Source organism: Rhincodon typus, chromosome 31, assembly GCF_021869965.1.
Source record: "Rhincodon typus isolate 14 chromosome 31, sRhiTyp1.1, whole genome shotgun sequence".
In the NCBI taxonomy this organism is placed as follows: Eukaryota; Metazoa; Chordata; class Chondrichthyes; order Orectolobiformes; family Rhincodontidae; genus Rhincodon; species Rhincodon typus.
Genome location: NC_063362.1, coordinates 10967264 through 10995263, shown reverse-complemented (window position 1 = coordinate 10995263; position 28000 = coordinate 10967264). Strand labels below are relative to the sequence as shown.

At 40.9% G+C, this 28000-nt stretch overlaps 1 protein-coding gene and 1 non-coding gene across 2 annotated transcripts in view; one reads left to right on the top strand and one right to left on the bottom strand.

Moving 5' to 3' along the window:
• The window catches only part of ttc34 (tetratricopeptide repeat domain 34), a 99898-nt gene that overhangs the window by 9871 nt on the left and 62027 nt on the right, over positions 1–28000 (top strand). Inside the window, exons 2-4 of the mRNA XM_048614875.1 lie at positions 818–2450; positions 10899–11124; positions 17793–17985. Coding sequence (XP_048470832.1) covers positions 818–2450; positions 10899–11124; positions 17793–17985 — 2052 coding nt within the window. The remainder of the gene's footprint in view (positions 1–817; positions 2451–10898; positions 11125–17792; positions 17986–28000) is intronic.
• trnaf-gaa lies at positions 6941–7013 on the bottom strand. Its single transcript has one exon. It is a non-coding gene; the product is annotated as a tRNA-Phe (tRNA).

The following is a 28000-nucleotide window of genomic DNA, read 5'->3' as shown; positions in this document are numbered from 1 at the left end:
AATCAGAACTCTACTATCCACATCCTAACCTGCATTAAGTCCTGCTGTCAACATCACCCATACTTTGACGTACTGTAGCTTCCTATCAACTCATCACATGGCAGTGTGTTAGTGATCAGAGTTTCTACTGAGATAACACGGTGTAGAGCTGGATGAACACAGCAGGCCAAGCATCATCAGAGGAGCAGGAAAGCTGACGTTTCGGGTAGAGACCCTTCTTCAGAGTTTCTACTGCTCTGAATTTATTTAGCCTAGCCACATTTGCTTAATTGGCCACCTGAACAGTTAATGTAAGTTCTAACTTTGTGCTTCTACTTTTTGCAGTAGCTGAATTTCTCCCTTTTTAATCTCCAAACCTCCAATCTCTCATTTCCAACGATGCTCTAAACAGATTTCTTGTCCCCTCTAATCGTCAAAGCTATGTTGTATTAGTTCCTCCAGACTAATTTGAAATCAAATGTTCACTTTAGCACTTTTTTGTCGAATATCCAACACTTCTGCAACATTATTTCCTTTAAAACTTGTCCCTACGTAGTGCCTCTACTATTCGTCACTTGATGCAATGCGCTGTGGGCTTGCAAACACGAAAAAATATCGCTGAATCAGAGAATATGACTAAATGGCCATTTCGTCTGGGCCGGAGTGGGGTGGATCGGGTGGAAAGCCAATTTTATGCTTCAAAACTAAGAGTTCAGTGGGGATTCAATTGGATGGCTGTAAAACGTGTGCTGTATTGCAGTCTCATCAGGTTAAAATTGTTTCGTCGTGATGTCTCTTGTCGATCTAATCCGCAAATTTTGCATTTTTCTTTTTCTAGGTTTGGATTCATTTTGCACGTATGTAAATCCCTGGCATGCCAGTTCGGTCGTGGTGATGGCTGAAGAAGAGGTGCCCACCCAGCTCTGCGCCAAAGGGGACTGGTTCCTGGCGAGCGGTTCTCCCGTCGATGCCGCCGCCTGTTACACCTCCGCTTTCAGCCTTAGCACCGAGGCGACTGTGCAGCATGTCAAGTCCTTAGGGGAAGCGGGCCTGGGCGACGTGTTGGCCGTGTTGGAAGGCTGGTGCACCGGCCAAAGCTGGGTGCCAAGCCAGGCCGGCAGCGACGAACCTGCGGTCGAGGCCCCCGTCAGCGTGGGAGTGGCCGCCGTCTTCCTGTCGGCGCTGAGTCCAGGCAACCTGACGGCCTCGGTGCTGAAGACGGACGCGCTGCTGAGAAGCGGGCGGCACCAGGAGGCGGTGAGCCGCTGCAACGCTCTGCTCAACGCTCACCCTAGCCACTCGCTGGCACTGCTGCTGACCAGGGCCCTGGCCTGGGTCCTGTCCGGGAGACACTCGGCCAACGGCGTGCTGGACTACATGCAGGCCTTCGGCAAGCGGCGGGAAGAGACCGTGGCGTTCGTCGTCCTCCACCAGAAGAGGGATTTGCCTCAGATCGTGCGCGCCGTCGCCCGTTACCTCTCGCTGCACGAAGGGCAGCAGGAGCGAGATGGCTGCGCCGCCGAGCTGCTCGCCGATTGCCGCCGTTTCCTCTCGCTCGTGGCGCCTCGTGGCGACGGCGCGCGCCCCTTCGAAAAGTGGCGGTTGGCGGAAAGCGCGGGAAGCCCGGAGCTCGCGACGCCACCCTCGGCCGTTGACAGGTCGAAGCCTGGGAAGGTGAAGGGCGCCTCGCTCGTCGTCGATCGGGCCGCTGCCCTCACGGCCGGGGGTCACGCTGACCGGGAATTGATCCACCACTTGGCGTCGGCCTTCGACGGCGGAGCCTCGGGGCGGCCCCAGGCACCTCACGGCGCGCTGGAGCTGGCCAAGCGTCTTGTCGAGGCTCGGTTCTCCGAGTACAGGGAGGCGGTGCGCCGCCGCCCTGACCTGCGATCCGACGGCGACGCCGAACTCCTGCGTCCCGCCCTCGAAGTTCTCTGGCTGGTGGCCCACGTGGAGCCGGAGGCCAAGCGGGAACTGGAGATTCGGCTGGCCGACTGCATGCTCCTCTGCGGGGACGTGCAGGGCTCCCTCCGGCTGTGCCAGCGCCTGATCGCGTCGGACCCGACCACCTACCACAGCACCATCCTCGTCCTCCGCGGGTTCTGCCACCTGCACGGCGGTGAACTGACGCGAGCCCTCGAGGATTTCCAATCCATCCTGGAGCACGACCTGCCGCACCCCGGGAGCTGTGTCAAGGCTATGTGCGGCCGAGGCCTGGTGCGAATGCTGCGCGGCAGCCCTTACCTGACAGCCCTGGACTACATCACCGCCAGCAGGCTGCGGTTGGACGAAGTGGCCCTGTTTGTGAAGTCCTATGTGCCCTGGAACCAGCGAGGTCTCTTGTATAAGGTGCTGCAGGAAGAGGGGCAGAAAATCCTCCAGAAGCAATCCTCCAGCCCCTCGGCCACTACTGCCATAAGGAAAAAGAGAAGTGGGGAGCATGGAAGCCAAAATCCTTCTTTCAAAGAAGGGTACTCATAATCAAAAAAATCTGTAAACTTGAGTTGGATTTCTTTCAGGGGAAACGGCATGTTGGTGTGTCGGATATACGTAGAACATTTTGGTCGGTGTAGAATACATACGACTCAGGAATCAGCTTCCCAATGTTTCTCAAAGCTTTTCATGTCAGCTGTGTGATTCCAGTTGGGGAATCAAACGTGGGGCCACAGTCTTCCCAATAAAAGAGTTGATCGTTTAGGAATGAGATGAAGCAAACTTACTTCACTGTAAAGAGTTTGTGTACCTATTTTGGAATGGCCTGCCAGAGTTGTGGATCCTCAGTTTTTAAACACATCTAAGGCTTGAGGTTCTTGCGAAGATTTGTAGCTCGGGTTGTGGGTGAGGTTGTTTACTTGCTCGCCGATCTGGCTGGTTATAGTTCAGACATTTCGTCACCATGCCAGGTAACATCATCAGTGCGGCCTCCGACGAAGCTTTGTTGTTCTATGGGACCAAAGACCCCAGACCCATGACATGCAGGACCAACGTGTGTACAAATTACGGTGCAAAGACTGCCAAAAACATTACACAGCCAGACAGGAAGGAAACTAGCCATCAGGATACACAAATACCAGCTAGCAGCAAAACGACATGACGAACTTTCCCTCATTTCCATACACTCGGACAATGAAGGCCATGAATTTAACTGGGATGATGTGACCATCCTAGCTCAAGCCAACCATAGACATGCATGGGAATTCCTATAGGCCTGATTCTCCACCCATAATGTAATCAAAAAATATGTGGAATTAGACCCCATATACAAACCCTTGCAAAAAAGAACTGGAAATGACACAAAACCCTCAACAGACCGGATCATATAAATACTAAGCGAGCAGAACAACATTGCTTCATCGGAGGCCGCACTGATGATGTTAGCTAGCATGGTGACGAAACGCCTGAACCAAAACCAGCCAGTTTGGCAAGCAAGTCAACAACCTCACATTTAAGGCTGGATGGACTTTTTCTTTAATTCTCAGCAAATCCAGGGGATGGACAGGGGAAGCCAGCAGGAGAGTGGAGTTGAACTCCAAGATCAGCCTTGTTAGTAGAGAATGGGCCAAATGGTCTGCAGCTCCTGTTTCTTTTGTCTGGGTCTGTTGTAAATTAATTCAAAGAAATTTGACTAGTCAGCCACTGTTGTTGTACTAAGGGATGATCTGATGGTGGATGTATTTGATCTGTGGTCTCCACATATCTCTGACAATTGATCTTATCTCTTGTGTGTGTTCCTGCTGCTGTGTGCACATTGATTGTCATGCCATGCATGACATCTGTTTCCTGAAGCTACATAACTAGAGAAAAATGCATGCCAGGTTGTTGCGTCATGTTTCAGTTTGGTCCAATTGGACTATCGTTGCAGCGTAAAGTAATTCTTTTTTGATAGCAATGCAAATAAAATGAATCAATGTTGAAAGCTATATATTACAGTACTAGAAACATCACAGGCTATGCAGTTCACTGTGTCCATGCAGATTCTCTGCAAGGGCAACTCAAGTCTATTCTTCAATTCTTCAGCTGCTTGTCTAATGGGATGAAGAAAAGTTAAGGGGACTGCTACCATACTTACCATATCCAAGCAAAGCAAGCTGACCGAAGCCCCTGGAAGCAAATAGAGACCACAAAAGTGACTTCTCGTGCCCCCACTCTTGAAAGCAGCCAGCTATAGTCTGGGTGTTACAGAAGCATGGATCCAGAGGCCTACCTGCAGTGTGACCAATGCAGAGTGATGTCACAAACTACAAGATGCAATTTTTTTAATTCACTCATGGGACATGGGTGGCACTGATTGGCCAGTATTCATTGCCTGTTCCTAATTGCCTTTGAGAAAGTGGTGGTGAATTATTGTCTTAAACTGCTGCAGTACATGTACTGTAGGTAGATTCACAGTATTGTTAGGGAGGAATTCCAGGATTTTGTCCTAAAGACACTAAAGGAGTGGTGATCTATTTCCAAGTTGGAATGGTTGGTGGCTTGGAGGGGAATTTGCAGCTGGTGGTGTTATTATGTATCTTCTACCCTTATCCTTCGAGATGATAGTGGTTATGAGTTTGGAAGGTGCTATCAAAGGATCTTTGGTGAACTTCAGCAGTGCCTCAGATAGATGGTAAAACACTGCTGCTCCTGTCAATAATGGAGGGAATGGATGTTAGTGAATGAGGTGCTAATCAATTGGATCAGAGATAGTAGGAACTGCAGATGCTGGAGAATCCGAGACAACAAGGTGCAGAGCTGGATGAACACAGCAGGCCAAGCAGCATCATAGGAGCATTCAATTGGGCTGCTTTGGCCTGGATGGTGTCAGACTTCTTGAATATTATTAGAGCTGCACTCATCCAGGCATCTCATACTCCTGATTTGTACCTTGAAAATGGTGGACAGGTACTAGATGTGGAATGATGAAGCTGGATCATCTAAAAAGAAACCAAAAATCTGTAATTTCTATGCAGAATGGGGAAAATGAATTTCTGTTCACAACTGTAAAAGTTAAGATTATATTCTTTATATGTCACCAAAGTTATCAATAAATAAAAGGGGGCATTTGGAAGAACATCACATAACAAACCTAAATTCAAAGATAGTTTTCCCTTGATCAGCATACTTAAGACAAATTTTGAGATAAAGGCTGTTTTAAATGCTCAACAGTAGTTCTCCTTTAAATTCTAGTCATAAAAGAAAAGACCTGAACTGCAGCATCTCACTTTCGCTATATCCTGGCAAAGCATAAGAAATCATTCACAGATGGCGAATAATTAAATAAGCAATGATTGTGACCATTGACTCTTTATTTGAAGACTTAAGAAATAAGAAGTAGTAATAACGGCAACCTCAACTTGTCAGTTAGTGTTTCCAAAGTGGCATGATGAATAGAATCTCTGTCCAAAGAGGTCTTACAGCAACACCAGCATCATCTGAAGGGCTATGATTGTTTCTTGCTGCAGTTCAATGATCCATCAACATGACAAGTTGTCCATTTGTTTTGTTTTGTGTATATGATCTTTAAGAACACAATAAAAAAGGATCATCACATACATTGCTCCTTAATGAGAGAACAAGGGGTGAGGATATCCACATTGAATTCAAAATGTATGTGTTGAGAAAAATCATTCTGATCAAAAACTTGGCTTTCATCATGTCTGATGCTGCACCAGCTATGTTTGGTGCAAATGGGGGCTTTGTTGAATTTAGCAGAAGTGAACCCAATTTTCCCAATTTTGTCAATTAGCACTAGATAATCCACCACGAGCATTGGACTTTACTCATGTAATGGAAGTTGCTGTTAAGATTGTAAACTCAATTCGAGCAAGAGCCTTTCAGCACTGAATTTATTCAGTAAGGCCTTAAATAAACAATGGTGCTTTCAGTTAACTAATCCTGCATGCTAATCTGAGGTGGTTAAGTCAAAGTAAGGTCCTGCAAAGGTTAGTAGATCTGATGCCTAAAATTGTTAGTTAACTGAATGAATTGTGCAGCAAACTGTCAGACAATGTTTGGTTGCTCAGTTTCAGGTTCCTTACAGACAACATCAAAACTGAACAGGCTGAACTGTGAACTGCAGGGAAAGGTCAGAGGCTTAATTGTGAATGCATTTAAATTGAGACAGTAGTCTTCCCAATTTAAAGAAAAAAAATACTGCAACGCTTTCCAAATCTGGCGAAAATACTAGGAAAAACTCAAAAGACAATGTAAAATGGTTTCATCCAGAAAATCACTGCGCACTTTAGGTTAGCAGGGGAGTTCAACAGCTGATTTCAAGAATTTGATGGAATGGCACAAACTGATATTTGACTTCATTCCTTCAAGCAAATATTGTTGGGTTGGCTACCAAAATCCATCAGGTGTTGGATGTGCAAAGCAGTGGAGTTGATATGGAGATAGTTGCTGTGCAAAAAGATATTAAGTTGAAAATCCGATCAGGGAGTCAGACTGAGAAAAAGCTTACTTTGCCTTCACATACCTGCTCTGAGACAGCATTCTTCAAAATGATGATAATCAACTCCAAGTAATGTACCGCTTCACAGTTGTTTGATGGACTGCATATGACTAGCAGTCTCAAACTATAAAGCTGATCTCAAGACAAAGGCAAATATTGTTACAAGTATTGCACTGGTTTGGTGAATAGAGGACAAAATGAATAATTACATGTACTTGGTCTTAGAGTGATGAAGCACTACAAATAAACTTTATATTTCCTTAAAAGTAGATCCTGGGTTGACCTTAAATTTTTTTAAAAATCGTGTGTTTAAAAAGGTTGGAGACCACTGCTTTAAAGGGACCTTGGTCTTCCATCTTTTGAAGTCCTATCTTAGCAGACTCTAGTATAACTTGGATTGCAATGGAATATGTTGCTTGGTCATCCAAATAGACTTCTGAACAGTGCAATTGTAAACTGAAATGGGATTGCAGATTCAAAGAAGACGAGAGCTCAACAAAGCCTGACATGGCCAGGAAGTGTTCATTTTGCTGAAACCCAGGATTGAACTGGGGTCTTTTAGATCTTCAGTCTAATGCTCTTCCAACAGAGCTATTTCATCTGGCAACAGGGAGGTGATAGCCGAGAGGTATTATCGCTGGACTGTTAATCCAGAGACCCAGGTAATGTTCCAGGGACCTGGGTTTGAATCCTGCCACCAGTAGAAGGTGGAATTTAAATTCAATAAAGATCTGGAATTAAGAGTGTAATGAAGACCATGAATCTATTGCTGATTGTTGGAAAAACCCATCTGGTTCACTAACATCCTTTAGGGAAGGAAACTGCCATCCTTACATGTGACTACAGATCCACAGCAATGTGGTTGACTCCTAACTGCTTGCTGGGCAATTAAGGATGGGCAATAAATGCTGGCCTACCAGCAACACCCTCGTCCTGTGAATGAATTTAAAAAAGCTCCACTGGTGACTAATTAATTTTGATTTAGCAACTTCTGCTTTGGACCAATGCTAATTTAAGTTTGTGAAATACCCTGGAGCCTATTGCACTTTGGTTGAATTGTACTGGTTTCAGCATAATTCTTTTGGTTCAGGCATTCAAGTTAATATACTTGAAGCTAATGTGAAAATATGTAACTATTCCTGCACGCTTATGGTAGCTTTGAATATTTACATCATTATATTTGTACAATCTGATTTGCAAGAATTCAGTTATTTTCAGATTTTGGGGAGTATAAATTAAAATTAGTTTGATTTTGGATTGTCACAGGACTTGAACATTTGTGCTTATTTTTAAGGTGTAATTCTGGAATATGCTAGGTATTGTGATGTACACTGTATGCTTTATATATATTTAATATATATTTTCAAGTTTGTATTTTTGACTTATTGATATTTAGGTTTTGTGTGTCTGAAGGGTTTAACCATTAACTTGTAAATAGTTCTGTACCATAGTGATTTATTTTAAACAATTTGATAGAGAAGTAGCCTCCAGGGGTTTTTGCTTATATTAGCAGTTTACCACAAGCAAGGTAAACAGTTGTGCATTCAGATTTCAGTCAAATAATTCTTGATTTTGGGTTTTTCAAACTTGTGTAAAACTCTCATAGTTTGGAAGGAGAAAAGGCAGTTTTGTTTGTTTGGGGCAGGTCAGAAATTTTTTGGATGAAGATGAATGGTTAAAGCAGTCCTCCTGAGAGACTGTGGAAATAGTCAAATGAATTGCCTTCAGTAAGGAGTTTAGTAATAGCTCCAGACCAGGAGTCTTTGGATAAAACCTTAACAATGTTATTTGAAGTTGAGAATATTGAAACTCTAGTAGATGCATACTCCAGGGAAAGGTTTCAGATTTTCCAGCCTGGGTGTTAAAGTCACAGTTAAATTAAACGTAATGAGATGTTAAGGGATGGGAACTTTCTCTGTGCTAAGTACTATATTGGGGGTGCTTTTGGGTACAGTACAGGTGCGTGGAATTAATGGGATTGCATGTTATCATTTGTTTTAATGTTTATGCTATATGTAAATAGTTTGGTTTAGTGTGTTTTACCTTTTAATTTATTTTGCTTAGTAAACTTCTGGGTTTTTTTTTTTGTTAAACCCAAATCGGTAACCTTGCATGCTTACATTTCATTGAGGGACCACTTTGTTAAAGCTAATGAAAAAGATCAAGCCATATCTCAGTCTAGAATCTGACATATCCAGTAATAACATCAGCTGGGATCATAATAGTGTATAACTGGTCATTTTATTTTTCAAAGATCAAAGTGTAGCACCTGCAAAGCAACTCAGTGCTTCATGGTAAAATCACCTTTAATGTACGCCATCCTATGGAAATATTTCCACATGCTTCACCTAAATTATTTATTTAACTGGAGTATGTTTCAGCAATTCTGCACCAACATGCCACAGTTGCCTAGCAATTTATGAACTAGACAATCCAGAGTTTGAGGTCAGTTGTACCGTGGCAGTTTGAGAACTTTGATTTGATTTACAGCTGGTAATTTGAAGACTGGCAACAGGTAAAAATCAGATCCACTGTAAAATGCCAACTTGTTCACTAATGCCATTCAGGAAGGAGAACTTGCTATTCCTGTGTGGCCTGAACTAAATATGACGCGGGTCTTGTTCTGCATTGGTCAACTCTTTCTTACTGCCCTCAGAACAGCAAATGAGACTTTTTTGGTGTTACCCATAACTGAAAACACATATGTCAATAAAGTGTAATAATGTGTTTTTGAGGATCAAAGGTAGAACTCCATTTTGTCCTGTAGTTACATGATCTGTGGTTCTGTTGGTAGCACACTTACCTCTGATTTAGAAGCTCATGGGTTCAAAACCTCTTTCAAAATGTACATTTTTAATTAACATATTTTTCGAATCAACCTGTTCAGAGATGTTGTTATACAGCTACGGAGCAACGGGGACTTGAACCCTGGTGCCTTGGTCCAAGGGTAGGGATTGATTTTATTGTTGTCACATGTACCAAGATACAGTGGAAAGTGTTGTTTTGTGTGCTGTACAGGCAGATCATATCATACAAAGTGCATCAGGGTAGCAGAATGGTGTGCAGAATACTGTGTTACGGCTGCAGAGAAGGTGCAGAGAGTGAGAGATCAGAATTAACATTTGAGAGGCCTGTTCAAAAGTCTGAAACTGCGAGGAAGAAGCTGTTCTTGAATCTATTCGTACATGCATTCAAAATTCTTTATCTTCTGCCCGACAGGCCCACACCCCTTTCACAATGTAAGCTCACAGATCTAAGCTGATACACCTACTCAGTACTTAGGCAGTATCACATTTTCTGAGGTGCCATCTTTCAGAAAAGACTTTAAACTGAGACCTCATTCAGCTTTCAAGTGTGTGTAAGAAAAAATCTAGTGGCACTACTTTGAAGAAAAATAGAGCAGTTAGCCCCATATGTCCAAGTTGAATAGTAACAATTTGCTGTATTGATTTTGAACCAGATTCCACAAATGTGCTCCATGCTTGCCTCTTGGTCAGTAATGTGCAAAGTGTATAGTTGGCATAAAGTTTTGACAGCTAGAGCCCAGGGGCCATAAGTGTTATTTTTTCCCATTCACTCTTGGGACATGAGCATGGCTGTCTGGCCAGCATGAGGAAGCAATGGCCTAGAGGTATTATCAGTAGACTATTAATCTGGAAACCCACGTAGTGTTCTGGGAACCTGAGTTCAAACACTGCCGCGGCAGATGGTGGAATTTGAATTCAATTTTTTAAAAAATACACTGGAATTAAGATTCTAATGATGATCAGAAAATCATTGGGAAAAACCTGTCCAGTTCACTAATGTCCTTTAGGGAAGGAATTCTACCATCCTTACCTGGTCTGGCCTGCGTGTGAGTCCAGACCCAATCAGGGATGGGCAATAAATGTTAGTCTAGCCAGCGATGCTCACATTCCATGATTTTTACTTTAAAAAAAGCAGCCTGCCTCTAGTTGTCCTTGAGAGGGTGGTGGTGAGCTGCCTTCTTGAACTGCTGAATTCTGTGTTGTAGGTTGACCCACAGTTCCCTTTGGGCTTTTTTAATCATGGTAGAAATTGACAAAAATGAAAGGCTTGCTGAGCCATTTCAGAGAGCAATTGAGAGTCAACCAAGTTGTGGAGTCACATGTAGGCCACACCAGCTGAGTACGGCTGATTTCCTTCCCTGAAAGACATTTGTGAGCCAGATGGATTTTTCCATCTGGCAATGGTTTTGTGGCCATTGATAGATGATTAATTCCAGAATTATTTTTTAAATTGAAATTAAATTCATCATCATCTGCCATCAAGGGATTTCAGCCCCGATCCCCAGAACATTAGCTGAGTTTCTGTATTGATAGTCCTGTGATAATACATTTTCCACTGCCTCCTCACATTGTTAGCAGTATTTGGCTTTGATTCTTGACTCTAGGCTAAAATGATAACTTCTGATTTTTAAAGGTAATGGTCTTGCTAATTCAATCCACCTACATTTGTTTACTCCTAGAGATGCAATGGGTGTTCATTATTTGGCTTTATTGCTGCTTGAGCTGGAGCCATCCGATGAGGTTTCCCAAATTCTGTCTGCAGATGCCCTGTACCAGCTCGGTTCTGTGGAAGAAGCTCACAAGTCGTTGCTGGGTTCTCTTGGTAAGAACCCTCAGCATTCTTCAATCTTGGCTCGGCTTGCCCTGCTTCAACTGAAAAAAGGCTTTCTGTATGACGCCAACCAGGTATGATAACCAGGATGCTGGAATCAGGGTGTTTAATATGAGGTGTTCTTCAGTTTTGTGTTCCTTGGCATCATTGATTTGTTGTTGTGGAAGACAGAATGCCTTTTCGATGACCTGATCAAAAATGAGTTTTAAAGCAGATTATTGATTGACAAATCTATAGATACGTATAGCAACAAAAAGTAGTCATTCACTGCTTCATATTTTTACAAAAAAATTGAGATATGAACATAGCTGGCTGAGTCAGCAAATTTTACCCATCTCTAGTTTGCGTTTGAGAAGGTGGTAGTGAGCTGTCGCCTTGAGACACTGTATTCCATATCTGAATTGATATGTTGTTCAAACCATCTAAAGATAATTGCACTCACTCACTATGGTACTATGTTCTCCTCTGCTTCAATGTTTATCTATTCTTTTAACAATGTTCTCAGCCTCTTACCACTCTTTATGATCCATGCCTTAATGAATTGAAATACAATTTCCTGAATCCCTTTTCTCAGTGTCAGATTCCAATGAGATGTTTTGGTTATGGGAACATAAAACTTAAACTTTGCATAACAATTGAGGTTGAGTGGCATCCAAAGGATTAACAAAACCTGAGTTATCGAAGCAGATAGTATAAAAGTGATCAGAGACACTTAGACATGTTTTTAGAGAAGCAAGGGCTCATTGATGAGGTGAGAAGAAGAGACAGTACAGGTGTGGAGTTTTATCTATGCACATTTTATTTTGGTCGTCTGATTTTTACCTGTTTCAAGGCTTCTAATTGAATTATTTTTGAGGGAAGTTCTAATGATATCTCCAAAATTGTAGCTGTTAAAATTTTGGTGTAATATTTGATATGTATAGAAAAGCCCATAGCTTTTAGAAGGCAACCCTAAGTCTCTTTACCACAAGATGGCACCAAAACCACAGATTACAGTATTTCTTCAGTCAGCCAAAAAAGTGATTTTTTTTTAAAATTGCTTCAATGCGACATTCAAGGGGTCTTTGACAAAATTTGGTTATCAAATATACTATAGAGAAGTTCAGTTTAAATCTGAAGCCATTTGGGAAGGATTTAAGCTAACTAGAGAGAAAGCTGTGAAGTGAAATGGATATAGATTGCAGATTTCATTCAAGTAGTATGTAGGTAGTTGATTTTCTGTATGATAGTATGGGATTCATGAATGGTACTGAGGTGTGTATACTGTATTGGAGGTAATTGGGCATTGTAGCAATTGTATTGAGGAATGGTTATGCTATAGAACTAAATGAAAACAGAAAGACTTGCATTTGTAAAGTGCCATTCACTACTTCTGAATACTCAATATATTTTCCAGCCAGTGAAATGTTTGAAACATCGACACTGTTAAATGGGCCTGCATAGAATTTTGCTGAGGAGGTGCATAATATGAGTATGGTTACCTGTGGAAATATGTCTGCAGGATGAATGGAATATTGCCTATCACTTACAGCAGGAAATCTGAGCGTGTTGGTGGGGGCACCAGAGTGCTAACAGAGTGTTTCCTGCAGAGCTTCCAGTTGAAGAACATGTGGGAGCGCAGGTCACCAGCTCCAAAGTTTCCATTTTGGTCATACTGAATCACCAACTTTTCCACATCATTGGATCAGAAACATTAAGCTCTCCAGTAGACTGCTCAGACTGTACCAAATGATGTATAATTTTTTTATTCTGTTTGATGTTAATGCAATCTCCCTACTCCACATCTCATTCATCTTCTACCACCTCCGTTACTTTGTCTCTAACTTTCTTCCCCCATTGATGAAAATCTAAACTACAAATTCTTAATCTCTGACCTTCCTCCACATCATATTGATTCCACCTATGCAGGAAGTACAAATACTCCTTTATTTCACTTCTGTACCAAATCATTGCATTTTTTTTAAAAATCTGACTGTATAAGTTGTCAGAAGCTTAACTACATCTTATCTGAAGGATCATCTCTACTGAAACACAAAGCTTATATTCTGAGTCTGCGTTATTGTTACCAATACTACTACTCCTATTTTAACACCACAGCTTTGCATGCTTTATAACATCCCCAATCTTCTGTTGTTCTGTCTTCTCTTTTGTATTTGAAACACTTTCTTAAAAAAAACTGCGATGATTCATTGTACTGAAATTGTAGATATAGTACAAGGATATGGGCATTTAGTCACAGACAGCCCATTACTTGCAATTCTCCTTCCTTCCATTTTTCATGTACTTCTGCTCTTCTTTTGAAATTACTTTAAACTAATTTGACCAATTGATTCTTTCTTGATTTTTGAAAAATTGGATTGGAATTGTTGGAGTAGATTCCTCACCCTGTGCTGTTCTTTTATAAAGATGTAGCACATCTTCAGTAGATGGCTAACTGATTTCTTTTGAAAAAGGAGCATTAACTAACTTCTGGAATTAATTGAAAGTACATCTTGCATTCATGAAAGGAAGGGCAAACTGAATAGGTCTATTCCAGAGATTGAAAGCGAAAAGAAAAATTTTGTCTTGAGCCTTTCAACCTTTGAACTATTCTAATGTGTTTTATTCACAATCAATTTATATTTTAATTATCTCATTTATGCAAGGCAATGTTATAAATAACTGGTTAATGTGGTTTTTTGGTGATGGTTCAGAATGGACTCCCTGCTTCCCCAAAAAGTGAATCTTTTATAACTGCCTGAAAAGGCATACTGGGTCACAACTTGGTGCCTCGTCTGAAACAACTTTCTCAGGACTTTATTGCAGAGGAGACCTGGATTATGGGCTTTATATGACAATAAGAATGAACATGGAGGCTTTCTGGCTCCAGTCCTGCTAAGACCATGGGAACGTCACCTTTCAAACACAACTACATGATACTAAATTGATAGTTTTATGTCGGTTGGAAATTAGACAAAAATCCAGTTTTTTGACAATGGATAACATTAGACTGTTAATTCCAGATATTTATTGAATTCAAATTCCACCATCTGTCGTGGCAGGATTCGAACCCAGGTCCCCAGAACATTATATGGGTCTCTGTATTAACAGTCCAGCGATTTTTTTTTAAAAAAAATTAGGTCATTGCCTCCCCACTGTACTCTACGGTGACCTAGTCTCACTGGGTTCAGAAAGTTTTCAGTTCTGGTTGTGATCGCGCTGTTGTTCTCCCACCGCTACCAGCTGTTTTAGTTTTGGCAGGACCGGATCTTTTGGACCGGTGTCCAGAAGGTTTAAAACCAGAACAGACTCTTCCAGTGGTCGCACCACCGGTGGTGTATCTGCCAGCAGGAGGTGGCTCAAGGCATTTGCATTTGTTACTTGGCCTCCTGGACAGTGTTCCAACTTGTAATTGTATGCACTTAGAATGAGAGCCCATCACTGAATTAGACCTGAAGGTATGGGTGGCACAGCTTTTTCTCTTTGAGTAGCCCTAGCAGGGGTTTGTGGTCTGGTACTGTTACAAATTTACATAGGTAATGGTATTGGTGGAATTTTCTCACACCAGAGATGACTGCCAAACCTTCCTTCTCTATTTGGGCATGTTTGCGCTCTGTATCAACCAAAGTCTAGAAATCACACGCTATTGGTCGTTCCTGTCCTTTGGGCCATCTGTGAGCCAACACTACCTTAGTACCTTACGGGAAGGCTTAGCATGTCAGCACCAGATCTCATTTGGGATTATAGTACGCCAACACGCTGCTTTGTCACTTCCCTAAAAGCTACATCTTGACTCTGAGACCATTTCCAAGGCTGACCCTTTTGGGGCACTTTTGATCTCCTGTTTTTGTCTTCCAATGGGTGTTGTTGACTTTGTAGCCCAAGTAGGTCACTTGGGCTGCCTGGAACACACATTTTTCCCTTCTAAAGCGTATGCTCGCCTTGGAGAAATGTCTCGGGACTATGACGAATTTCTCTAAGTGCTCCTTATTGGTCTTTCCTGTTATTAGCAAGTAAATGGTGACCTGGGATAGACCTTGTAAAATGTTCTCCATCATCCGCTGAAAAACTGCAAAGGCTGATGATTCCCCAGATGGCAGTCTCGTATATTGAGACAAACCCTTATGCGTATTAATTGTAGCATACTTCTAGGAATCCTCATCTAACCATAATTGCAAATACACATGGCTCATGTCCAGCTTCATGAAGGATAGCTTCCTCTGCCAGCTTTGTATACAAATCCTCTACGCAAGGGTTTGGGTATTTATCCAACTATAAGAAGCATTTTACTCTGGTTTAAAATCCCCACAAAGGCGAGCCGACCTGTCTGGCTTCACAATCGGTACGACCATTGCTGCCCATATTGCAAACTGGACTGGTTTGATGATTCTTCCACTTTGCAGCCTCCTGATTTCTGCCTCTATTTTTGTACATAAGACAAATGCACTGGACAGCCCTTGCAGAATTGTGGAATTGCTTCCTGGTTAACATGCAAGGTGGCCTTGACTCCTTTGATATTCCCTAGACCATCCTGAAAAACATCCTGGTATTTAGGACTTCCTTCAGGCAACCATTTTCTAATCGAAAAATGTGGAGTCAATCAAGGTGAATCTTTTTCAACCAATTCTACTCCATCAGGCTTGGGCCCAAGCCTTTTACTACAGTCAGCGGTAACTGAACCAGCTACTTCTCATACGGGTTCGGAACCGCAGTTGTACCCTTAATCTGTGAATGTTCCCGGGTATAGGTTCTCAGTCTAGCTGAGGCCTTAAGCGAATGTAAGGGTTGGAATCCGGAGCGAATGTTTTTTAAAGACTGGTTCTACAATCATTGATACAGCCACACTGGTATCAACCTCCATTTGAACCAGGTGACCATTTAACCAGACATTTACTTGATTGGTTCTGATTTCAATGTTGCTCAACAATTTAATTGTTCCAAACCACATGTAGGTGGGCTTTCCAGGGTGTACACTCTCCTGGATACTGGTCTGTGAGTTCTCTTACTCAGTTCAGACCTAGTGGCACTCTTTTGCTGTCTCGAGTCCGCATACTGGCAGCAACTACAATGGCTTGGGAAATGTTAACTATTTGGCCAAGGCTTGGTTTTGATTTGGGCTTTTGCTGTAGGCTGACTTAGAGTCCCTCTGTTCAGGATATGCCTTAAGTGAGGCTACACAATTTCCTTCACTTGTGATGGTGTGCCCCAAGCTCAGTTGGCCTGGCGAGGGTGTCCACTTCCATCAGCATACCCTTTAACTCATATGCTCCACTTGCCGTATTTTCTTATGATGAAGCCAGTTGTAGTGCGTGTTTGAAGTCCACTTGGAGTTCAGCTAGTAGGCACTTTTGTATGGTTACATCATTAATCCCATGTACCAAATGGTGTTTCAGCATCTCATTAATGGTTAAACCAAAGTCACATGTCTCTGCCAGTTGCCTTAACCTCGTCAAAAATCCCGACACGGATTCCCCTGGTTCTTGAATAGCCAAGCAAAACTGGTGCATTTCATAATTTGAGGAGGCTTGGGGTCATAATATTCCTTAACTAAATCCTTCAACTCTTGAAAGCTTTTAGTATCTCGTGCCTCAGGGAAAGTTAGGCTCCTAATAACTGAAAAAGCTATGGGTCCACAGTTGTCAGGAGAATTACTCATTGCTTTTCATCTGCCCCAATGTCATTTGCCTGGGGGAGAAAAAATCCCATTCTTTCCATGTACTGGGCCCAGTCTTCGGCAGGATCGAACGAGTCATGCTTCCTAATTAACTTCATGATGCCAGAAATGCTCATCCAACTCAAAGATGATTGTTGTGAGCAAATTTCTCCAGGAGTGTATTGTTTTTTCTCATTGCCACTGAAACAACTCCAGAGGCCAGTATCCCATCACTAAGTCGCCCTTTATTTAAATGTGTTTCGTGCTTGGTTTCCTCAGATCCAGCTCTCAGAGTGAACAAAATCTCTGACACTTCAGTTTGTATCTGTCAGCTAGGGCTGCCTGATTGGAACAGGTTAACAGCCCCAATCAGGGAACTCATATTATACGAGTCCACATGGCTGACCTCCATTACAATTACAATAAACTATATATCTAGGTCATATTGGCAGGCACTTAAGAGTCCACACGTAACATGGGGCTAGAGTTGCATGTAGGCAACAGTGGCAGATTTCCTTTCATTCCTTTTGAACATTGAGTGGAGTGGTTTAATTTCCACCTTTGCAGATTTTATTCTGCAACTCATTGGGACAGGATTTGAATTCATGATCTTACGTTTGTAAGTTATATTGTAAATCACCACTTTGCACTATTTAGTCAGCTGTGTTTTATGACTTTCAGAAGTGGATACGTTATGGAAAGGACGTTGAATCATAGAAGATAGGAGCAGGAGGAAGCCGTTTGAGGCTGCTCCGCCATTCTTCACGATCAGGACTGATTGTCCAACTTAATAGCCTAATCCTGTTTTCTCCCCAATAGAAACATAGAAAATAGGAGCAGGAGGAGGCAAAGGACATACAATAAAATACCAACCACCTCTTTGGGCTCAGCAAACTCAACAAAATGAGACAAGTTTGCAAAAGAAAGATTTCCCAGAAGATTATAAGGGGGATTGTGTAATTAAAATCGTTACTGCATACTGGGGCTGATGAAAGAGCCTTGTCTTTCCAGATAATGTATTTTCCTGTAAATAATTGCTGAGAAAAGGTCGGTAAATTTAAAGGGCCTCCAATTAATTCTTGTGATCTCACAAAACATTTCTTTTTTAAGCTAATAAAGAAAGTCATTGAGATCGGTGATACTTCCTGCCTCCTGCCCATAATGGACATTTTCAAGTCAGAAGATCGAGACTTGATGCAGAAGCATTGTCATTCCAGTGCGATGTCAATCCTACAAAATAAGGAAGGTGACACACATGTAAAGGAAGCAGTGGCCTATCTCTCTCTGGCCATAATTTCATCAGGTTAGTGCCAGAGGTTGTTCTTTAGATTAGATGTGATCAGTGAGATGAAACTTAGTCAGGATTATAATAATAGTCTGAGAATGATGTGTGGGGATTGGGGGGCGCCGGGGTTGAAGAAATTTAAATTCTGAAAGTGAACCTAAGAAAGGAAGATTGGAAATTTCAGGGCTTGTAGCGAATATTCTTTAAGCAATTAAAAAAAAGAGTCGACTGTGACAAATTTATCAACATTTCTTAATGTTGCAGAACTTTATTAGATTTGGAGCATTGCAAATTGAGGAATAGTCATAGATCATTCACCACTCAATTCTGAATTGCCATTTGCTTGGGGTGTGGCTGATTTGAACCTCCATTCCATTTGTCTGATACAGTTAGCTAATAAAACTTTCACTTTCATTCTTGAAGGCTACAATTGTCCTAGTATTTACTGCCTTTGATTAGTTTTTGATGTCAAGTCCACCAATTAACCATCTTTCATCAGTAAAACATTGCTATCCTTAGCCCTTTACTGTTAAATTTCTCATGAATGCCTTTGTGACCTCCAGCCTGCTTCCATTCTAGTTCCAAGTTCCACCCTACAGAAACTCTTGACTCAAAATGACCTCCGCTGAATATGCTTCTTCTTGTTCAATATACTCATTCCCCTTGCCTACCTCCACTGGAGCTTCCACATCCCTCATTAGCTTGTTCTTATTTTCAAATCCATTTAGAAGGTGCATCTCGAGCAGGAACAGTAAATTCTATCTATATTTTGCATGAGGATATAAAAATAACCCCTTTGTTTTGTAATCATACAATGGTTACATTGCCAAACAAGGCCTTTTGGCCCAAAATGTGCAAGAGAAATTCAGCTAGTTCCACTCCCTGTTGTTTCCTTGCAGCATTTTCATTTGTTTTCTTCCTTCCAGTGCTTATCTAATTCCTGTTTGGAAGCCATAATTGAATCTACCTCCACCTCACTTTTACGCAGTGTCTCCCAAATTGTAATTGCTCCTTGCATACGAATGTTTTTCTTCATGTGTCTAGCTCTTTTGCCAGTCACCTTTAAAGGGTCCCTTGGTCCTAGCCCCTGACAGCAGTGGTAGCTGTTCATTTCCAACCACACTGCCTGAATCTCAATATATAATTTGTTAAATCAATTCTGATAAACGAATGTACATACAGCCATTGAAAGAGTATATATACCATGTCAGCTGCTTGTCCTCATCAATCATCCTGTTCTCTTCTCCAAAAAACTTAAGTCAGTTAACAAGATTTGTCTTAATCATGCTGACGTTGTTCAATTAATCAACACTCATCCAAGCAGCTGTTAATTTTTGGAGTTTAGAATCTCTAAAAGTATCCCCATCACCAATGTTAAATTGACTGGCCTATAATTTCTGGTTTATCATTGCACCTTTGCTCAAGAAAGAGTGTAACATTTGTAATTCACCAGTCTTTTGATTTTACCCCCATTTTTAAGGTTATTGAAGGTTATGGCTAGTACCACTTTAGTTTTCACCTTTCTATCCCTCAGCAGCTTGGGATACATTCTATCTGGATCTGGTGAATTATTTGCTATTAGTACAGCCAGCCTTTTCAGTACTTTCACTGTCAATTTTTAGCTCATCCACTATCTCAACTGCCTACTTGGACTATTTAATATCGTTCTCTTTACCGTACTTATTACCTCATTTCTTTAACTGAGAGCAGAAAAAGTATGTATAATTATATTTCAAGACTCAACATGGTCATATGAAAATCTTGGCTTGTTGCAGGGCTAAGACGAATAGAGATTGTCCATTCTGTTTTTGTTGGATTCAATGAAGGTTTGCTTGCCAGGACTCCAAAGTAAAAGTTTTGATTTGTAATCAAGAGTTTGGGAATTCCAGTGTTATAAAGATTCTGCTGGGGATTTCTAACAAATGTTTTTTCCTTTTTTGCTGTGTTCTACCCATTTTTATGTGAAACTGTTTCTCTGATGCTTTCTTTAAATGCCACCCAGTCTCTTCCTCAAAAGAGGCTACATGATATTAACTTAACCTCGATTCAATACTTTGTCATTTAAAGCTGTGAGAATTTTTGTTTTTAAAGAAACCTAGGTGAAGAACTCTGGTCAGTTAGTACCACATTCTGTAAAGGTTGAAGAGAGTAGAGAGAAGATGGGACAAATCTGGAAGTAGCATTTAAATGACACTGAATTTGTGTTTCAGTAGTCCTACCACAATTACAATCTCGTGCAGTATTTTCACAACTTGAAACATGTTGCTTATGTTGGAACAAGGTCCAGTTTGTCAAAGGCCCGTGGAGAGGTATTCCATAGCCCTCCTTGTCCGAGTCCTCCATGCCTCATTGGTATGAAGGACAATGCTGAACTTTCATCAGCGTGTGATCTGAATGTGATTGCTCAGAATACTAAGAACATAATCTGTTTCTGAAATTCCCCACAGAGATTCATTAGATCCAGCCACAGCACAGGTCGTCATCTCTGTGAATCTAGACATGGAGAAATTAACAAGGAACAAATCAGCTAGCAAGCTCAGGACCAGCAACAATCTCCAGAGGTTGCTGAACAATCTCCACATGAGGAAGTTGTAGCTGAAGAGCCTCTCAGGATGTGAAGGAGGTACAAGAAATCCAGAGTCTATTGTCCTCAATGCCATCTCCTCCAGATGGAAGAAGCACATTGTAACTGCAGACAGAGGATGTCCCGGGACACCTTCACAGAACTATGCCATCTAAAGGGTGGGTGATCATCCTATCCCAGCGGTCATCAAGGTGACAGCTGTGCTAACTTTTTTAAGTAGCTGGCTGCTTCCAAGGATGCACTGGGGATCTGTGAAGGATTTCTCAATCCTCAAATGTATCAAGGTTGTTATATAACAGGGTTTTATCTTGTTTCTTCAGAATGAGGTCATTACTGCAGCCTGGGCAATAGTCTTTGCCAACATAGCTGGCTGACCCCAGATATAGGGTGCTGGAGACTGTACATACAGTGTTGAGAGCACCATATTGTAATGCAACTGATTTTTTCAACAGAAAAGGGTTCATAAGTGTACAAGTTATCTGTGGTCTTCAGTATACATCTGTAAGTTTGCAGCAGGACCCTGGAAGCTGCCATGATGCCAGTATCCTGGAGTACTCTCATGCTGCTTAACTTTGAAGGGTCAAATGCCTTACAAGGATGGTTATGGGGGTACAAGGACTAATCTCTGCAACCATGGTTGACTGCGTTACGCAATCTCCTAACTGAAGCAGAGGATAGATACAGTGCTTCTTGTTCTTCCACAAGAGCTATCATGGAGCAGATGATAGGCCTTCTAAAGATGAGGTTCCAGTGCTTGTATCGGTTTGGGGGTGCCGTGCAGTACAGTCTAAATATAGTGTACTGCGTAATCCTTTCATGCTGTGCCCTGCACAACAGGACCAGACAAAAAGGGTATATGATAGATGCTGAAGAGCTGGGAGAGCAGCAGCAGTCTTCCAAGGTGTAAGGCGAGGACGTTGCAACACCATGAGCTCATATCTTCTCTAGTAACATTTTTGTGCCCCTTTAGTAAATGCCTTGTGAAAACCCAAACTCACTTGTTCCCCATGAACTGTCCTGCTTGTTTCTTTCCCAGTTAGTTGACCACGGTTTCCCTTTCACAGAATCATGTTGTCTCTGCCTAGTCGTATTATTATGTTATTCAATGTCTTGCTGTTACTTCCTGAATAATTGATCCTAGGATTTTCCCAATGTCAAGTTGAACTAACTACCATATTGTTTTCTGATTTTCTATCTGCCTCCTTTCTTAAATAGTGGTGTTTATATTTGCAGTTTTCCAATCTACTGGGAGCTTTCCAGAAACCAGATAATTTTGGAAGATAACCAAAGTTAATGGTATCTCTCCATTCATTTCTTGGAAGATCCTTGGATGCATGGATGCAAGGATCCAAGGAACTTATCAATCTTTAGCCCAGTAGTTTGTCCAATACCTTTTTTTCCCTTGTGACAGTGATTTGTTTTAAATTTCCTCCCTGCCTTTTCCCTCTTGGTTTTTCAGATTTCTTGGGATACCTTTTGTGCTTTCTACAGTGAAGAATGGTTCAAAATACCTGTTCAACGCTTCCTTGTTTCCCATTACTAGTTTCCCAATATCATGCCATAAGAGGCTAACAATTATTTCAGCTACCCTTCCTTTTAATATGCTTGTAGAAACTCTAGCCCATATTTTCCAGGGATTGGTAATCTCACACAGATTGCCAGTCTACTTTCCTTTATAAAGAAAAGCTCTGCCTTTCTGACGAGAGATTCCAATCAGAGCTCCTTCTGAAGTGCAGAGCCGTACGTCCATTCTGACAAGTCCCACACAGCATAGAACAGCCGAGGGAATGCAGATTATACCCCTTTGGTACAGTAGTCAGTTTCCATTCCCTGAAACATAAAGGTTCAGAATCACAGCTATTTTGATAGCTCCTGTGCAAAGGGAACTACATAAGATAATTGTGAGGGTAGGCTGCCAGGTGCATAGGGTCCAAGGTGTCAAGAGTGCCAGGTAAGTGATTAAGTGTTTTTAGGGTAAATTGGAGTGAGTGGGAGATATTGAGTCGTGTGTGTAGTTTAAGTTTGGGAGTCACTTTAATCGCTGTTCAGGGATTAGACTAGAAAGAAAACCATTTACTTCAGAACTCTCCATATTTTCTGATTTTAAATGGATATTTTGAGAGTTTTATGTTTGGGGAATTGCCCAGTGGAATCTACAATTTCTTGGGCAATTGCTTCAGAATTTACTACAGTAGGGATTTCACAGAGTCCATATGCATAACTCCCATCTGTACTACGGAATCTGGTATCTGGCCTTTGGAATATCTGGGCTTCTGATTTTGTATTTCTAGCTGGCTTTCTCTTTTATTTTTCCTTTTTATGGAAAAAGTTATTCTTTGCTGGTTTCTAAAAGTTGTCCAATCTTTTGACTTGCCACTAATCTTCACAGAACTGCATGTGGTTAAATTCTATGGTTAAGTTATAGATATTGCATGTATAATGAATTCCCCATCTGTCTCGAGCCATGAGTTCCTCTGGCACTGAGTTTTTCTTCTTGCAGGAACTCATATTGGTATTTGTCAACCTGACCTTATGTTTCATAACAAGTTGATTAATTAGCCTGAAAGTAGACACTTGCACTCTAACCAAATTTTAAATTTTGTAATGTTGTTGTAGACTTTGTTTATCTGTTTCTCCAGTGTATTATCCCTCTTTTCAATTTGCTATTCCACCATATAAGGAACTCGCTGAGACCTCACTGAATTGATACCTGAGCCTAGATGGCAACTGTCCACAGGTTTTGTTTTAACCCCATCCTGCCTAGGGGCCTGACACTAATTGAGCTTTTAACATTATGCCCCAGCTTCTGTTAAGAAATTACTTTAGGCAAATCTCAGAGCTCCTTAAAATGCACGCATTGTGGTGAATTTACTGAGTTGAATTTAGTTCACTATGAAGGTTTCTTATTTGTGATTTCTGTGATTGTGTTAATGCTGATTCCTTGTACATACTCCCAGTTAGTTAAAATTTAGTGCTGATTTACACTAATTACCCAATCATATATTTACAAAATAGCTGTGTTGTTATGTCTGATCTGTTTGATGTGAAAGATAGACGAGAAGGGGAATAAATTCGACTGACAATGTGTTCATAAATATAAAGGCAACAAATGAATTCTAAATAGATCAATGAAGATGAGGCACCCTCAAAATTGGAGGTAGGCAGCACAGTGAAAGCTATCAGGATTTGAAATAATGAACATTAATGGATAAGTGTCTTTTGTATATCTTTATTTACATACCATTCAAGACTAAGTAAGAGATTGCAGAGATATTGATTTAGCTCTGTTTTACACCAAAGTTTGAGCATGTTGAACACATTACCTGAAGGTACCATCTCAAGCAATTGAGATGTTTGAAAAAGAACTGAACAGTTACTTTGGAAGTATAGGTTTCAAGTGGTTAAAGGATGAGAACGGAGACTCATTGATATGTAGATGCAGGTTTGAAGGGCTATATTGGGTATTTTGACCCAGGATCAGCTGTACCAGCAGTCTTAAGAAGGACTACAACTAATCTATTGCCCTGATTTTCCTCTGCTTCAAATACTATTCTACTTTTCTTGGAGTCTTGGAGAGAATGTAAGTAATGCTGTCTGGTCCTTGATTCTACTACAAGGGTAAACAACATTTCTACATCTACCTTGTTAAGACCCACAAAATATCTTAAGTTTCAAAGGAATTATCTATACGTAAACTCAGTGATTTGTCAATCCACATTCTTATCACATTTCCCAAATGTTGTTACAACAGCAAAATAGAATCAACTATATTAGATTTTTTTTGTCAAAAGAATAGCTTTTATTTTTGTCAGATATTGAAGTCCCCGTGGTTAACAGGATTTGATTGTGCCACATTGATGAGATTCCATATTTATTCATTCAGTTTAAATTCTGTCTTGTCAAGAGCAAGCATGCAGGTTTATATATTCTCTCTGTTTATAACAGGGCTACATACCAAATCAAGCCAATATTTAAAATTAGAAATTGAATAGGATAGCAAAGAGATAATTTTGAATTCATTATTTTCTATTTATATAAAGCTTGGTTAGCTGATGCTTGAGTTGCCTACATTACATAGTTTGCACTGAACGTATCTATTTAGCTCATCAAGCTGTAGATGTCTTTATCACTGCTGGTAGTGCTGCTCCTTGTCTTGTATTCAAATAAAAGACAAGTTGTAGGAAATTGTGTTTTACACTAGGCAAACCTTTCACAAAGATATCCTGTTTCTGCATTCATCATGTCCAGCACCATAGATGTATGTATACATTGATTTGGTCTTTTTGTCTTTCGATCACATTGTTTTATATGTTACTGTTATGAGTTTTTTTTAATCTTCTGGTTCTCAGATCTTGGAAAGAGAGAGCTGTTTGATTAATTGGAATTTTCTAGTTGCCTTGGCTGAAAACTGCCTACAAGCTGGTGTCAAATTACACACACAAACTTGACACTCAAGTGCCATTGTGCTTGTGGCCCTACTGGCATATTTTCCCAACGTACATTTGATTCCTAGCTAATTAATTCCTAGCTCTTTCCAGACAGTGCAACATTATATAACAACACCCATCCAACGGTGCTAACATTTTTCTATGTTCCTTCTCTTTACTAGTTGTAGGTTGAGAATCAGGCACAATTATAAATCTGTGCAGGGCTTTAAATGGATGAGGCTTTTGCTTACGCCATTTTTCAATAGCAAGAGGGGAAAACAAAATCAGACAGTAGATTTTTCTCTGTGGAACCTAGAAGACTGCAATTGAATCAGCTACATAAATACTGTGCTATTAGAGCAGATCAAAGACTTGGAACTCTTCACTTGGAGTTATCAACTATGCCCCTAAGCAAGTGTTCTTGAACAGTTACAATACTGGCATCTAGTTAACAATTTGGAAAATTGCCTAAGGGTGTCATGTCCATTTAAAAAGTAGGGCATATCCAACTCAGCCAAATATAGGCATCAGTCTACTCTCAACTATCAGATGTGATGGAAGTTGTTAGTGATGTGCTATGAAGTAGCACTTAGTCAGCAATAACCTGCTCACTGACATACACCCTTTGGGTTCCACCAAGCCCCCTCAGCTCCTGACTACATTACAGCCTTGGTCCAAGGATGGACAAAAGACTAAACTCGAGGGAAAGATATCGGTGGCTGTAAAGCTAGAGTCAGTGAAAATCGGGTGAGAAACCTTCTGCTGGTTTGACTCGTTTGGAATACAATGGAAGACGGTTGTGGTTGCTGCAGGTCAATCATCTCAACCACAGGATAATGCAGTGCGGGGGCTCCTTGAGATAGTGTCCCAGGCCTAACACTGTTTCACCAGTGATCTTGCCTCTACAATGAAGTCAGATATCGGGATATGCGCTGATGATTTCACATTGCCCACCATTCAGGACTTCTTGGTTACTAAAGCTATCTGTGTCCAAATAGTGCAAGACCTGGACAACATTCATGCTTGGGATGATTGCGACATGAATGGTTCTTGCCATATATTGCCATCTCCAACAGAGAGTACCAGGTGCAATTACCATGCAGGATAAAGAAGACTGTGTGAATGACACCCCAATCATTATCTTGCATTTACTCTCTCCACAACTGGGAAACAGTGACAGAAGTGTATATCATATACCAAATGCACTGCAGAAACCTGCCAAGCCTCCTCCCAAAATAGCATCCTGACTTGGAACCATATCATTGTTTCTTTTCTGTGGTTGGGTAATAAGTCTCTAACTTCTTAACAGTGCTGTGAGATTAACTACTCCAGATAGATTACAGCAGTTCAAAAAGGCAGCTCATCATAACTTTCTTGGGGACAGTAATAAATGCTAGCCTTGCCAGAAACATGCATATTTCTTAAAAGAATAAAAAAGAAATCATTGAGTAAAGGAAATGGCCGATGCCGAAGATATGGTTCTTGGAAAGTTTTGGGGCTAAAGAAGGTTAAAATCGGTGCAGGTGGGGTGTGAGCCAATGGAGGGCTTTGAACACTAAGATAACGGTTTAAAAATTGAAACACTAGTGGACACAGAACTAGTGCTATTCAGCAAATGCAAAGATGTTAGCTGAGAGGATCATGTTATAAATAAATTATGGAAACAGAATTTGTAGTGAACTCCAGTTTATGCAGGTTAGAAATGGGAGGCAAGTCAGGCAAATGCTGGAATAGTCAAGTAAGCAATTCAATGCAATAATCAGTTCTGTGCTAGAGAAATAAGTCACCCAATTTATAGTGCCTGGGCTACAATTTGCTGGTTAAATTTAATTTTTTTTTATTAAAACACTACAGAAGTGACATTATGTAAAGTAAATTGTATTCTAATCTCCAATGCCAGTAATTATTGGCCTCACTTCAGTTTGAATAATTTTAAAAACTGGCTAATGGGACAAACATCTTTGTTTATCAAAATGCTTCTCCTGTACTGAACAACTCTCGGTGCTGATTTTTGCAATAAACTAGCTGCTATGGATTATGGAAATATCAAAGTAGCTTCAATATTGCTCCAAGCTTGATGGCAAATGTTTTGTGGTAAATACATGAGTAATTCATGCATGTTCTCTATAATCGCTGGTAATTCAAATCCTTTCATAATGCATCCTGTGTTGCTGAAATGAAGAATTTAGAAGTCTGTACTTACTACAAATCTTTGCTCTATTTTCATTACATGCCTTGCTTATGCAGAAAGACAGTCATTCTGGCAGAACATATATACTCATTGTGCCTGTTTCGACTCAACAAAATAGACGACAGTCTTGGTTCATTGCTTCATTCCTCAGGACAGTACCTTCACACATCAGAATCAACCTGCCTGGTTAAAAAATTAAACAAAGCTTGGCAGTTAACTGTTAGTCATCATCTAACTAGTGCATTCTTAGGTTAACCAGAAAAATGAAGAAGTTAGGACTATTCTCCTTGGAGAGGAAAAGACAAAGAGAAGATTTGGTTAAGGTTTTCCAGATCATGAGAGATCTGTATAGAGTAAACAGAGGAACTGTTCCTGCTTGTGAAAGGGTCAAGGGAATGAAAGAGCTCATTTAAAACAATTTGCAAAAGAAGTAAATCAATGTGAGAAAACACTAGTGCGCAGTTTTTTGCATACAATAGAGGCATTCAAAAGGGCATTAATTGATATTTTAAATAGAAATAATATGCAGGATTATAGGGAAAGTGCAAGAAAATAATATGGAGTTGTGGTCATTTGGAAAGCTGATACAGATACAGTGGGCCAAAAAAAAGCTTCCATATCTTAACAATTCTGTGACTTCTGAGCAATACTTCTACCAATCAGAGCCCACTTGCCAACCATTCAGCACTCTTTTTCCTCTTATACAATGAAATACTGTTTTTAGTTTACATTGGTATTTCTTGCCAATTATCCTGATGAGTGCAAGACGGAAAGTTTTGATAGAATGTGTTTTTTTTCAGCTATGAACTAAAATAATATACGTTGTCACAG